Below are 15,656 nucleotides of genomic sequence, written 5' to 3' on the forward strand. Positions count from 1 at the left end.
CAAGGAAGATTAAAAGCGCAAGCAAGACAAGTGATTTTTGCAGAGGTTTACTTCTACATTCTATTCTTCAAATATTTTCAGTATTGCTAAGAAGCTACCCACTCATCCAGAAGATTCATTTAAATGTTTCCTTAATTCTGCTTATTACAACTTGATAACGTAAGACAGAATGAAAAGCTCTGACCTACCCAACAAACTCGAGAAAGAAGCTTTACATTTGAAAAGCCAATTTTAAGTAGTTGTTTTATAAAAGTAAGCCATTTAGTTTCACAGGCAGATGTTGGATTTTTTAAAGAAACAAAGATACGCTTTTGTAATTTATGCAACTTTTTTTTTTTAACCAAAATCTTATAGATACAGCAAATTAAATATCTTACTAGATATTTATATAATCAAAGAAAGTGAAAAAAGTTGTCCTTTTTTAAGTTAAGATAAATACTATGACATCAGTTCTGGCGTAAGTTGCTTAGCTAAGCTAACATGCTTGATGACAGCAAAAAGGCAGAATTAGAACAGTAGCAAAAACGGAAAGGACGAGAGCTTGTGAGAAGAGATTCAAGTATAGGTCTGGGTTCACGGGGTGATGGAAAAGGAGAAAAAAGCCAACATTAACAGAGAAAAGGAAGAGCCCAGAAAAAAAATGGGTAATAGAAGAATCAACAAACGGAACCAATACTAATGCTTTTGGTATGGTGGCTATGTGATTAAGCAGCACAGCATTTTGCAATGGAGGAAAATATTTTCCTAGTGTTTTTACAGACAGAGTCATTATTAAAATACATTTCCACAACTGCTGGTGTACTTTTTAAGCCAAGAACATACACTTCGTTGAATAGCCTTTGAAAGCTATACCCATAAATGGGTATTAATGGGCCCCAATTAAAAAGCAACAACAAAAAAGAACAAATGTCCTGTCCCCACAATAATTTATGTTTAACAAACAGGTTTAACAGTGGTTTAGAGCAGCAAGGTACTTTACGGCCAGTTATTAGTGGCCGTTACATACTGGGCAGTTAGACTGGCAATGCTAACTTCAGACCTAGACCTACTTTTAGACTTCTCTTTATTAAACACACAACTGTGGATTAAGACCCCAGTTCTACCAGTAATTAAGTTCTACAAGCATCCCAAACTCTCCCTTTCCTTGCTATAGGTCTAAAAATCCTGGCACAAAAGTCTAATTCTTGGCAAAATTATTACTGTCTTTATTCATCACATAATACCGATGCATAATTTTAAAGAATTCTTGAGCATCACGTGCCCACATTCTTGTCTGTATCACTGCTATAAGGAAACATGACCTCTGATGTCCACTGGTTACAGCCCTTCTTTATAGAAGAACGTTTTACCTCTGCTGTGCTTCCAAGCATTACATCCTTTTCTTCTTTCTTTATGCTAAAGTGCCTGAACATTACTGTCTTAGACAATAATCTAACACTTAAGAATTACGAGGGGCTCACAGTGAAATGACAGTCAAACTGAAAGCCTGTTAATTCTGACAAATAAGAAACCTGCAGTTACCTAGTCTACACCTGCACTCTGCATTTAGATTTTTATTGTTTTTTGCTTTTTTTTTTTTTTTTTTAACATTTTGAATAAACTTCACTATCTTTAAAATCTTTCCTGTTCTATTTTTACTGCTAAACTGTAGTGCACAATTATAGCCCCATTTTTGTTTTGGTAGTCAGTGTTCCTCCAATGCAAACATTTAACTTGAAAAAGTCATGTCCACTCTTCAGTGAAAGGGTTTATTTATTGTATACTGAACTAACACTTAAGCTGAGCAACTGTCTTGGCTTTTTTTTTTTCTTTAAAAAAAAATACAGTAATTGTTTCCTCTTCACATGTCCAGGTATCGTTTTGGAAATTATTTGTTTAATAACTAAAGACTAAAATCAGGAGAAATTTGTTACGGCAAACAAGTCAGACAGTTCCCCTAAAATTCAGCATGTGGACAGATAATAAAGATCAGTCTACGGAAAAGGAAAACACAGCATCAGTCTTCTTTGCCCCTTACTGTATGATAATAACCAACCCCAGACAGAAAATAGGAGGAACAAGGGCCAACATACTGCCAAGTTTCATCTGTCGGGATTTACTTCAGTTTCCCCTCTCTGTGGAAACTTTAAAGGAGGAGCAGGTGACAAGATGATCTCAACAGTGCTAGCTTTACACTGGATAACCAACCATCTGCAATAATCTAACAAGATTTTTTTGGTACAGAGATATGGTACATATTTAGGGGCAAATTATGTACTCCAGCATGGGTGACTATCTTTAACATAGCACATAGCTATCTAGTGTCAACATTTTCTCTAAGTTCTACTGAAAAATTCACCTTCACTTTTACTGTAGTTCAAGGAATTGTATTTTAAACCGGACTGCTTTCAAAGATGCAACGCTACAATAACTGTTCAATCAATCTGTTAATAACTAGTCTAATATTTTATTTGCAGTAAATTTATGCAATTAACTGCAAAAAGTTACTTGAAATACCAGTTTAAGTTTCTCATTTCATATTTAGTCCAAAATATTTCCTATTACTTCACAAATACTACTTCAAAAAAGAAAAAGTACCTGCAAAAGATACTTATCTGTCAGTTATTTTCAACATCGCTAGCTTAATAGGAAACATCTAATCAGGTGTTTGACTATTGCCTCATTTAAAACACATTACTACCAAAAACAACTCCAAAACATCAGTGCATTTACTTTAAATAATTTACATGTAGTGAGCAAGTGCATTTATGCCCCATATTCATTGTGTTCATTTCGCAAGGAGACTACACTTGGTAAGAAGTTTTTCAAAGGAAATGGCTAATTTTCAAACTCAAAGTGCTATTTTATCAGTTTTTGCAGGAACGCTTGTTTTTTTCTGGATGTCACCTGACAAGCTGGTGGTAGTCCTGTGTTCAAGCATTCTGTCAGAGCTGTATTGTAATAGTAGGGATAATTCAGAAGTAACTACATTCATGTCCACTGAAAACTAACATTCTTACCATCAGCTCTTTAAGCCACAGATTTAAAACAACTCTAGAGTTGTTTCTGTACATCAATGTCAGAAAAGGCTTCCTTCACCATTCTGATTTATTCATTTAGGTAGTGTAGAAGTGTGTAGCAGAATACCTTCAGTAACATGTAATCTCACATTTTAGATAGCACCAAAATAGATAACCCTCCTACAGAATGCAAGCTTTGAACTTAGAGTCAATATGTAGGAGGCATAACGAAAAGTGTTACAAGTATCAAAAGTATAATATGAACTTGAATTTTACATTTAAAAGCTTGTCTTTTAGGCAGAAAAATATGGTCTTACATGTCATTTACCACAATCGGGTAATCTTTATAAACCATAATTATTTTCAAATTAACACCAAATTCACTGTTTAAAACAGCCAGAATTAGCATAAAAGAGGCTGACATACACATCTTGGGGAAGCTGTAAAAGCATCACTGAAAAAAGCTCTCATCTTTTAAGACTGATCTGCGAAAGAGATCTTTTAACTTCCCCCCTATACACACATACCTAAATACACACACACACACAGATTTAAATACACATACACATGGATTGCTATTGGTTCCTGTTCCAAAGTGGTAAGATATTCACTAGCTTTCTCTGTATTTACTCACACTCTTACTATCAGACTAAAAAAAATAAAAATAAAAATCCAGTTTCAATCACTTCCTAAACAAGATTTTGAGAACGAGGCAACTGTACACTTCATAAAAGTTTTTAAGAATTGGTCACTATAAACTGGAGGTAGTTTGGAAAAATGTTAAGATTGAATTAATTTAAGAAATCAGAAATAATGTTAATCTACAAAAAGATTTTTTTTAAATGAAGTATTCTCATTAGGAAGATTTTTGTATCATCAAATACATTCCTTCGAAGAAAACGTAGCTATTTGTTTCTGGTTGTTGCTACTCGGCTTTCAAGAGTAGGCTAAGACGCATGCACTTGCTGATCTTCCTCACCGAAAGTGGGCTGATGCTACCTAAGTTTTAACATGTAGTGAATGTGGCTTCCTAGCCATTTCCAAGACCTTTCACTACTAAAAAGTTTGTTGAACGTTCACCAAAGCACATGAAATCTAAAATAGTGCTTTTGAAACTGCATTGTACAGAAACTACCCCTCTCTCTAGAAACAATTACTTTATCCTCAAAAATCCAGATAATCTAAATAGAAGCATGAGCTCTACCACTTTCAGTTTTGTCAGTATAAAATCTTACTGGGTAACTTTTATACTGCGTCACAGTTACATGGTCTCACATGTGCCAGAAAATACTTCTTTTGTAGATCTAAAGTATAATTATGGAAACTGTTGAACCTTAGTTATTTGTTAAAAAAAAAAAAAAGCCTAAAGAAAGATCCCTCTAAACTAATGTTAGTTGTTAAACTAACATTATTAAAAAGCTAAAAACCACTTTTCTGTCCTGCCCAACCTAGGAATAATTCATCAATTCACTCTTGCAAACAAGCATTCCACAGCAACAGGGGAAAAAAGAAATCTCAGTATTTATAATCTATTATAAATGAAATTAAATTACATGTTGTGTAACCCTGTAGCTACGTTTAACAAACTTCCCATTGTTATTTTAAATTGTGTGCAATAGGAGAAAAGAGAAAAGCGGTATCTCATGTGCTTTTCTTGTTTTCCCTTCACAAAACGGTTACACTCTGATATGTATATAATGTGCCATATTCTAATAAAGTATATTTGGCTGGGAGTTCCCAAGGTGAAAAGTCTGTTGCCAGCAATGGACCCACTGGAAAGAGCAGATGCCTAGAATGCTAAATCAAATCCAAAATGAAGTTCTGAATAACATCCAAAGCTCCTGTATCAAAGCCACATATATCCAACATGCCTCTGTCATCTGGATCGGCAATCGTAAAGCCGTTTGACGTCATTCCACATACAATCAATTTAGCAGGAATACCCATTTTCTAGAGGAAGAACAAAAAATATTTTCAGAAATACACACATATACAGTAAATGAAACATGACAGACAGCGGCCAAATCTTGCTATCTGGCATACATAAACCACTGTCTGAAAAGGCATACTGACAGAACCTACGTATGCCGTAACAAGAATTGCAGACTGCCTGTTAACACCATACTTAAGCTGCAGTAAAAACAACAGTTATATTTAAACAAATACAAATAAACTATAACGAATGCTATTGGCAAAACTTCCCTGCAATATTAAGATTTATAGATTTCAAATGTAAACACTGCATTTGCTATTCTGAAGATCATTCTGAGAGAAAACTTTCAATAATAATAATCAAATCATCTAATATGAATCAAGGAGCGTGTTTTTGTCTCAGGCAAGGAGTCCAAGTGTCGGTTGAACAAATAAAGCAGCTGTGACCTGGACAACTCAGCTAAATGAGCTGATTTACATGTCAGTAATGTGTAAGTTAAAACAAAGCAAGTGATATTAAGGCCAGAGTATGGGAATACTTTGTTAAAAGCAAAAATTTAGGAGTGGGAGCTAATCTCAACTAAATAACTCTGTGGCAAGGTTCACTAGGCAAGTTAAAGATTCTGGTATTAATTTCAAATGGGTGGACATGGTATGAAGATCAATGTACTTGTCTTTGCAGTTTAAAATATATTAATTTAGAAATAGTTCCCGTTAAGCCTAAGAGATTGCTTGCTGTTCAAATAATTTTTAATAGCAACGTGCTGGTAGGAAGTGTTTTTCTTCGTTCTGTTTCAAAAATGCAAAGCTCCACAGCATACATAGCCACTTTAAAACATATAGGGCTTTCTTCACATGGTACTATCACCTTATCATCTTGAGGGTTTCCCTACAGACTTGTCTTCATTACTTTGTTTAATGTTTGTGAGATCTAATGCAGAGACCAAAGTTTAATTTAATTCTGGGAGCATAGTACCATTATTTAAGAGCTTCCTGTAAAAAACTTATTTCATCAATTATAGAATTCAGAATCAATTATAGAATTATAGAATGCAGAAATTCATACACTCTCTCAATGCCAAACAAATTTTCACTGATATTACAAGTATAGCTAGCAAAGTAGGTTAATTACAAATCCTTTTTGCAATTCAATGGTTTTGAATATGAGCAATTACTTCCACTAATTCAGCCTAAGCATAGAATTTGTTTTTAACAATATAGAGATTATTATTTACTGCAGATAGTGACAACTTGTTTAATCTGTAAAACACGTAGAGAACTAGTATTTATTCTGTACTGCATTCATCAATTGCAAGCACTCAGAAGCATATTTACCTCCCTGTACTCTCTAAGAGCTGTTGCAGGATGAGTATTTCCAGCAAATGTCTCATTATCAGTAAATACAATGAAGACATCAGCAGCTGTCTGTGTTTTCTGAGCCCATATCATTGGAAGGGAACAATCAGTCGTACCCATTGGAACCTTAAAAGAAAAAAAAATACATAAAAAAAAAATATATATATAAAATATATATATACACACATGGAACACATTACTACAGAAATTAGTAACTCATGGAAAAATTACTTTTTATGTAAGCCTCATGGTATATCACATACAGAATCGTCTTTGTTAAACAACAAAACAACAGTTCACTCATTCATTTCACTTAAATAAATAAAATAATGACATAACTGAAGTTACTGTTTTCAAATTAAGCCATTGTGATCTAGCAATGCCATTCTAAATTGCTTTATTTAATATTCAGGCAGTTGAAATAATGACATTTGCTGGACTTCCCCTAAATAAAAGGGAGAAAAAAAATACACAGCATTCTACTATACAGATATGGACTAACCACAGCACTAAAAACAATAAAATAAAAAAAAAAGGCAATGCATTTTTTTCAATTATTTTTACATACTTCATACATTTTCACTAAAACTTGAGGTAACGTCATATCAGCTGTCACAGGGCAAGGGACAATTTCATGTGAAAAGGCAACGATATGGGAATCCTTCTCAGTACGTGCTACAACCTGAGAAAGAGGGAGACAAAAAATCAAAATGTTACTTAGAACTTTTCCTGACTGAACCAAGACATTCCCTGCTGAACACGCATCCTACCCTTTTGTATGCAAGTCAGCGTGGCTCATTATATACGCTGAAGCTTCACTCTATACTTTACTTTGTAATACTACTGTGAATAGACAGTGCAAAATCAGAGCTAAAAAAAATGTTCTAATTACTGTAACTAAAAATACTTCCCTATTTCTTCTCTCCCCTTTGACATAAAACACTAAACATTTTTCAATGCAAACAAGTTCTACCCTAATATAAACACACAAGAAGCTTTAGAATATCAAATTGAGGTGAAAGCCATTGTGATACAAAGTCAGCATCAATAGCTCAAATGCACAGAAGAATTATCCCAAAATTTCTCAATCCAATCTGTATTAAATTATTAATGCTTCTGGTTTTTGTTTTTTTTTTTTTTTGTGTGTGTGTTTTTTTTTTCAATGTATTTTCAGTTTCAATAAGTGACAAAGAAGCCTCGACCACTTTGATTAAAACCGGAAACCAGCTTCTTTAAAGTGACCTTTCTGAATCTGGCTGCTTTAAGCATCTGGTCTACCAGTAAGGCATAAAGCCACACCTTCGGTAACAAAAATAATAATAAAAAATTACACATATATATATCAACTTCCTTCTGGTTTCTAACCAGCTTTAGAGTACCTTTGTATCAAAAGGAAAGCTCAAGCTGCAAATAGCTACAAATAAAAGAAATTTAATGCCTCACCATGCACATCACCGCTGCAACCATGCTAGCATTCAGCACACTGCCCAACACTTTTTGGGTCATTGATGCACTGACATCGACTGCAAGTAAGAAACGTTTCCCTGTCGGTTCAATTGTCTAAAAGAAAAAAAAAAGTAAGAAAATATCTACATGATATATTAACTTCTTCCTTCTTCTACTTTCAACCATAGAAGTGTGCGTTTCTTTTTTAATTCTTTTTGGGGCAACATTGGGACAATAACATTGCCAAAAGTTGAATATATGAAAATTGTTTTTTTTTGTCCTCTGTTTAATAAAATAGCTATTACTAAGATTTTAATTATAAAGTTCTAAAAATATTATCCACCCAACAAATTTTTCTGTATTATTTTATCAGCTTTCAGAAAAAAAGAGACTTCTCAAAAAGCTTAGTGAATTGAAGAACTTTATTACCTTGAAAGTTTTGTAGAACGAAGCATCTAAAGCTTCTAAAATGTCTTCATCAGGACGCCACCACAGCTTCCCTCTGCTTCCATGTCCAGCTTTATAGGTTTCTAATGCAACCAATATATGGAATGGATGTACTCTACCCTACAGACAAAATAAATCAACAGTAAATTTTCAGAAGTCAACTCACTTAAAAAAAAAAAAAAAAAGCAACACAAACTAAAAAGAAGATCCTACTGCAAGATCTGTTTACTTACTACTTTTCACATGGTTTGTGCAGTCTTTTTTAAAGCTGTAGCATGAACTGATAGTTGTCAGTTACAGGTAATGATGAACCTCATTCCCTTTCTCGAATCTTCCAATGAATTCCATTGGAACCCTCTTTTCCCTTTTATTGCATTATCTCTGAAAAAATAAAGCACTCTGAAAGGAGAAAGTCTCCTTGTTCTGTCACTTTTTCTCTCAGCTGCTGTGCTAGTTTCTTCATTCACTTCCTAGGATCCTATAAGAGTGGCTTCCACTCACTTTTTAGGATTGTGTTGCTGATTCTAAATTACAACACTCTGGAGCAATGGATGAACCCAACAAGCTAAGCTTGCCTCGACCTTAATTTAAGAAAAGATCCTAGCTGTCAATACACTTCATTTGTAAAGAAGTTTTGGAAATAGGGGCAAAGAAAATCAAATGAGAAATTATTAAAGTTTTATTATCAAGGTGCAGGTAATTCCACTATTGTTGTGTGGGTTTTCTGTTGTTGTTGTTTGGGTGTTTTTTAAGAAAAAGCTACACATTTCTTAAAAAGAATCTCTCTTTTATTCTGTAAAGAGGTTGCCTAAAGAAATACAGGTTAGAAGCGGTTAAAAGTCAGTCAGACAATTGTGAAAAATGTCTTACCTTTTTTAGTAATTTCTCATTTCTTAGTCTTTCGCAAATTATTGCCACTTCTGAGCCTCTTGGTTCAAGAACTGAATTTGCTGTCATCTTTCCTAAATTTCTCAATAATACAGAAATGGGCATGTCCTTCAGCAATGCCTTCCAAACCTATGATCAAAGAAAGAGAAGGAAAAAAAGATGAGATTCCCAAGTACAAAAACGGACATCTGCACATTAAATAACGGTATTTTAAAATAAATGTTCAAGTTATAAAATAAATATTTATTATTTTTAAATTAGCCACTTGTGTAAATAAACTTGAAAAAAATAAACCATAAGGGCTTTTTTAATGGAAATCAAGACTCAATACTCTAAGAAGTGTTAACTCTAAAGAGAATACAAAGCTCCTGAATTTCACCTACCTCTTTAGATTTCAGATGGTTTGTCAGTAGATGTTCTCTAACCAGCCCATATTCCTCTATTAAATGAGTAACTTCCAATTCATCTTTTGTGTGTTTCACCCTGTCCACAGCCTCCAGATACTTTAAAAGTTTTTCAGTCTCAGCAGAAACTGCTTTGTCTTTATAAGCTTCTTGGACATCTTTCCACCCTTTGGTAATGTATTTAGTGACTATAGCAATTCCTATAGAAAAATATTTTCCAAGCAGGATTACCTTCTTTATATTGGCATTTATCATTCTGGCAAGCAAAAAAGTTAGCGCGTTTTTTTGGTAAAAACAAAAACCACCACCATAAATAGAATTTCCCAGACCTGCTGACCAGCTAAAAGAGTTCATCCCCATACAAGTTAGAGCAGCTGTTTTATTCTCCTTGCAAGCCAGGATCCTAATTCATTCCAAACCAACAGATCTTCCCAAATGATGAAAAAAGGTTATTTCATCATTTGTAAGCTAGATAGCAACAAATTGAGGGAATTGTATTATTCTACCTTTTCTTGACATACGCAGAGAAAAAAAGACATAAACCCTGTTTACCTCTGAAGATAAACAGTTATATTTCTGATGTGATCACTCAGTTCCAGGATATGATCACCAATATATCATCATTCCACACTGGTACCGGTGTTTCCAAAATAGTTCCACAGTAAATATAAGAGGCTTAAAACATATTATTTCTAGGTAAATAAAAAGCATATTACCTTCACTGGCAGGTTTTAGGTGGGACAATCTCAGAAGATCTTTATGAGACCAACCACTTCTTTGTTTATATTTTGTAACTGCTAAAGCAACAGCCATGCCATTCTTTCCATTGTACCAATCTGCAACAGCTTTCCTCAGCGCACGGCCCCACATGCCACATTTCATGCCCTCCTTCAGATCTTTTTTAAATTGGATGAAAGTAAAGAGATGAGTTGGTATGCAACACACCTCAGGAACAGCTTTAAACGCTGCTTGTTTTGTTTTTGCATCAGAACACTGCGAACAGATTGCAAGAGCAAAAAGTAGGGGCTCCTGTTTTGCTGTTCTGCCTTCTTGACTGAATGTCTTTATCTCTTGAACAACTTCACAACCTCTACCCTCTTCAATTAGCCTCGTTAAAGCTTCTGCATTTTCAAAGCACAGCTTCTGCTCCTTGATGCAGTAAGTACCACCTTCTGAACCAAAACACAAGAAACGATGCAGTCGATTCATATCGGTGACATGCCACACATAACCGCTTTCAGAGTTCGGCACCTGCTTTTCATTCAGGGATTGCACTTGGTTTGCCTCGTCCTCCATTGTTTACGCTTCCAAACGTCTGTTGAAAGAATAATAAAAAGCTTATTTAAAAGTACTGTGAGAACTTGATGACTATATCCTTTTATTGCTTCTTATCTAAGCGTATGTATCATATTCATACATTTGTAATTTTTCCTTTGTAAACCTATTAAGAGTCTGCTCTTAGTGTGCAATAACAAATACCAGTTACAGGAAAAAAAAAAAAAAAGAAAAAAATAATCTCTGAGTTATAACGGTGATAAATTCATTTCCTTAAAACCTTACCCCAATCAGTGGCATACAGAAAACATGGCTTGCACCATTCCCATTTGCCACTACTTTCCTTGGTAGGTTTTTAGATTGTATACTAGAATTTGGTCAAAACTCAGATCCTGTCCCACTCTGTTTCGCAGAAGGACTGGTCGTACTGACCAACCAAAGAAACGTGACGGTAAAATAAAGAAGTAAAATACTGCAAAATTAGGTAGTCAGAAGACTTCGTGAGAGTTTAAATATGGTGGGCGTCAGCGATGCTTTCACAACCGCTTTTTAGCAACTGGCAGTAGCTCAAGAAAAAAATATCTTTATTACAGGCTCAGTCTGCTGTTTCAAATGAGATCCAAGACACAGACATATTAGCAAACCTTGTACTGCTTTACATTTTAAGCCAAAAAGCAAGGAAACACCACGAAAATCCAGAGTCTGAGCCTTTCAGGTCTTTTTATTTATAAACTTTTGAGTTGCAAAAGAGTTCTGCAGTAGTAATTGTAAGCAACAACACTGTTCTTGCTCAAACAACATTTAGCATTATACTATTCAACCCATAATATGCAAGCTCAAATAAATGCAGGTGACTCAAAATCATCAGGGTTATGCGAAGAAAAGAAAATCCATCATCATAGAATGTTTAGGGGGGGAAGGGACCTTAAAGACCATCTAACTCCAACCCCCACTATCATCACTAGCCCCAAAACATTAACATGACAACAACAAATTCAGTTTCCTCAGTAAAGAGACACTAAACAGCCTAGAGAGGTACCAACTTACACACACACACAAACACACAGTACCAGTAATCCAATCCATCAAACTCTATATAGATCTTAAAATATGCACATACAAATGACATTTCAAAGAAATCCACTTGGCAATTTTTAAGTATTGTACATATCTTGCTCTGACGTGCTTTTTTGGATACTGAAGATGAACACCATTGCTTCGTTGACCACGATAAGTTAGCGCAAATAAATGTCACTAATGCAGACAAAGACTTCTTCCCCATTGTAGCGGAGTAACATACTTATTTACAAACAACTTCTGTACTTTCTCTTTGACACACAATTTTCCTTTCTCTGCAAGAGGCTAGAGACTACCTTCCTCCATTCTTGCCCACCTGCAATGATGTGCTGTCTGCATCCAGAATTAAAAATAAAGTAAATAAAAACAAAAAAACAACATGAACAATCATCAGTGGTCCCATTATATTCTACATGCTTCTAAAATTATGAAAAAAAAAAGCCAAATGCTGGTACCTGATTTTAAAAAGCAAGTTTCAGTTAAAAATTAACTAAAAAACATCTTTAGCTATATTATTCAGAGCATCAAAGCTCAGCTGTTCTTCTTATTACTTAAATATTCTAACCGTGTTTCCTGCCAAACCCATTTAAATACATCATAGTTCATCTGACTTTTTCACTGACATCTGAAGGATGTAAATACACTGAAAATAACAAGAGTGGTATTTGCAATGCATGAGTACCGTATCAGTTTGTTTTAATGTCTTAAACGCTTTTTTTTTCAGTACATTTACAATTAGTTAGTTTCATTACGCAGTAGGTAATGTTTCATAATAAACATACAAAATCCAAACAAAAATCCAGAAATCAGAAATCCGTTAGTATATTTTTCAGGGAAAAAAGCCAACCAACCAAAAAAAAACCCTGAGTGTGTGAAAAAAAATTGAAAAACACCATTATGTTGAAGTATAAGTAAGAACGGAATGCAGAAAGGATCATGCATGAGTAGCTGGATCTCCATATATATGAAATGTACAGAATAATTGCTTGTTGCGTCTTTCCTATCTGTGCCATAACAAACATTACTACACTGTAACAAAACTGAACTGGAAGGGCCATGCCTTCGGTGAATCAAAATGTTTATGATCTCACTGATTATTATGCATGTCCCTGCAGATTATATTAAGAAATATGAGCATTTCTTTTAATATTTTAGTATTTTTCCCTATATTTTTCCATATGCATGGGTTCCATCCGATACGTCCACTCGCTGTCTCACTTGGACTACACCCAATTATAATGTCCTCACATGCTTAGTCTTCTAGTCACCATCACACATTAGCTATCCTTATCATCACCACCGTGAGAACGGGAACAAAACCTAAATGAAAGAGTTTTAACATTTCTAAAATTACAGTTAATAGTTATCTGATTTGAAATTTTGTTGTTGCTGCTGTTTATAAAGTATTATAATGCAAGATCAGTATTTCCATCAAAGGTATCGTCCTGAAAAGCAAAACTCCTTTAAGTGGGAACATGCTATGTCACGTTAAAATTTTATTGTACTAAACAAGTTTAGAGCTAACCAGTAAGTAAGCAAATTATCCTGCTGCACTTCTCTGTTACATTATGTAACAAATATCATTAATTTATGTTACTAATGGACAATTTTTACATTCACTCAAATTGATAGGCTTTTGTATGGACCCACAGCACTGAAAAGAGGTAGGTATACTGTAGCACCTATTGGCTTCTGACACAGACATCCATATTCTAAAAAGACAGTTACTGATACACACTTCTAGTTTTTCTGATGCTTAGCTCTTTGATTGGCTTCCTTAGGAATATTCATAGAGCTGTAAAAACAGATACTGTTTTACACTCTTATGATTTCCACCTTCATTTTCATTCAGCCCTCTACGTTGTCTTCCTAGATGGCACATAGTATTTCACAATGAAATGAATTATCTGCAATGTTTCTCCCAATAATAACACTTACAACAAGTCTTCTGAAACCTTTTCTAATTTTCTAAATGAATAGCAGCCAAATAATAAAATTATTAATGCTTTCCAGTTAGCATGCTTCCAATTACCTGTATCTAGGATACAAAACAGACATTTCTCAAATGGTTCATTGCTGCCTCATGGACTGAGAGAGGTTCAAATCAACAGCATGTTCTGGGTCCTAATACAAATTATAAATTCCTTAACACCCTTATTCGGCGTTGAACTACTTAAATCATGTTGGCCACTTCTAGATTCTGTTTTACATTTCAGCCTTACAAGTTCCCAAAGCTATTCCATCTCGCTAACTAGTCTCTCTCCTCTGCCCCGACTTCAAGGTTATTTCCCTCCTCTAACACCTGTAAATGCACACAGCTTTCACTCTCTCAGCTGGATAAATGTATGTACACAGCGAATGTCTGCCCAGCCAAAACCCTACTCTTCATCTACTGAGCTGCAACAGTGAACTTGAATTTTGAGTACTCATGGAGGATTCAGCAGGGATATTCTGCTTCCATAACCATCTCCAACTTCTGAGTTGTTTGAATGCAAACAGCAATGTGAAAAGCCTTAAAAGTTGCAGACTAGACACTTTACAACAAATTAAATTATTAATGAAAGAATAATGATGTGAACCTGTCCAGCTTGACAACGTCCAGTTCCCACTAACAGGAGAAAGATCATAGCTGGATATCAACGATTCAAACTAAAATGCTGAAGTTAAATTATTATGGTTTTTTAGTAAAGCAGTAATTAATCCATTTTATATTTGCTTTTTTAGACATTTGTAAGCATAGCTTCTCCACGTAGATGAATTTTATCAAATGTAAACTATAATCTACCAGACTGTTTTCCACAGGGAAGGAGTTTTTATATATTCTAAACATAATATAAATAAATCTGTAAGTAAAATATGGGTTTGCCTGGCACTAAACAGCCTATCCAATGGTTAAGACTTGACTGACAAGTCAATACCCATGTGTTACTGGACCATAACACAGCCGAGTTCTGCAAGCTAGCCTCGGTTACATTTTCTGTGACTACTCTAAATCACTCTTGGTTTTCTTAAGAGATGCCTTACAGCACAAGTTTCAGGTACATATGAAAAAAATATACTTAAAGCACAAAGCTTTAACAGAACCACGGTCTTTAAGTTCTTAAATTTAAACTGCTAGGTTAGCAGTGATGAAACAAACTCTACAGTGAAAGCATATGGAGTTAGACTTTGACTAAGCTGGATGTTTGTGGGGAAAAAAAATTGCACTGAAAGTTTAAAGACAATGCTTCAAATCGCCCTCAAATTCTTCAAAACCATATACGCTTTGTCCTGTGAGAAACCGCGCTCGCCCACTCTGCGCTCGCTAGGCTGAAACCAGCCCTAAACCGAGGATGGTGAACGACTCGGAGCTGAGGGCTGCGCCTGCCAGGCCAGCCCCGTGCTTCGGGAAACCGGCGGCTCCGAGCAGGCACCTGGACAGCAACCGACCCCCACCGACCCCACCGACCCCACAGCCCCCCAACCCCCTGATCCCCACGATAACCCCCTCAGCCCTCCCGCAGCCCCCCTCAGTTCCCCCCGACCCCCTCAGCCCCCCCCCCCCCCGAGCCCCCCTCAGCCCCACCCCCCGCCCCTCAGCCCCCTACTTGCCTCCGAGGCCGCAGGTCAGGGCCCGCCCGGCCCACGGCAGCCCCCGACGCCCAGCAGCGGCGCAGCTCCGGCTCCCGGCGGACCCAGCAGCGCTGGCGGCTCGGGCAGGCGGGGCAGCAGCTCCCGCAGCGGCCGCCGGACACTCCCCGTCTCCCCCAGCCGCCTCCAGCAGCTCCGCCCGGCGGCGCCCTGACAGCATCCCCGGGCCCCGGATGGGGCCGCCCCCAGTGCCCGGATGGAG

The 15,656-nt window shown here is 36.1% G+C and overlaps 1 protein-coding gene across 1 annotated transcript; it reads right to left on the reverse strand.

Annotated features, from left to right (window-relative positions):
• Positions 1 to 4,349: 4,349 nt before the first annotated feature.
• Positions 4,350 to 15,646, reverse strand: RO60 (Ro60, Y RNA binding protein). Its single transcript, XM_035537381.2, has 9 exons — positions 15,416 to 15,646; positions 10,189 to 10,787; positions 9,452 to 9,672; positions 9,051 to 9,197; positions 8,163 to 8,300; positions 7,731 to 7,847; positions 6,856 to 6,969; positions 6,267 to 6,413; positions 4,350 to 4,949 (listed from the first exon to the last, which is right to left on the reverse strand). Exons 2-9 carry the CDS (start codon positions 10,766 to 10,768, stop codon positions 4,797 to 4,799), a joined length of 1,617 nt encoding a protein of 538 aa, XP_035393274.1. The 5' UTR covers positions 10,769 to 10,787; positions 15,416 to 15,646; the 3' UTR covers positions 4,350 to 4,796.
• Positions 15,647 to 15,656: the final 10 nt, after the last annotated feature.

The sequence above is a fragment of the Cygnus atratus genome, chromosome 8 (genome assembly GCF_013377495.2).
Source record: "Cygnus atratus isolate AKBS03 ecotype Queensland, Australia chromosome 8, CAtr_DNAZoo_HiC_assembly, whole genome shotgun sequence".
In the NCBI taxonomy this organism is placed as follows: Eukaryota; Metazoa; Chordata; class Aves; order Anseriformes; family Anatidae; genus Cygnus; species Cygnus atratus.

Bases quoted from the DNA above. Each gene is read 5' to 3' on its own strand.
- RO60 (XM_035537381.2), bottom strand. From the start codon at position 10,768: ATGGAGGACGAGGCAAACCAAGTGCAATCCCTGAATGAAAAGCAGGTG. The intron at 9,198-9,451 runs GTAGGTGAAATT...CTTTGATCATAG, and splicing joins ACCATCTGAAATCTAAAGAG to GTTTGGAAGGCATTGCTGAA. The intron at 4,950-6,266 runs GTAAATATGCTT...TTCTTCCTCTAG, and splicing joins CTCTTAGAGAGTACAGGGAG to AAAATGGGTATTCCTGCTAA.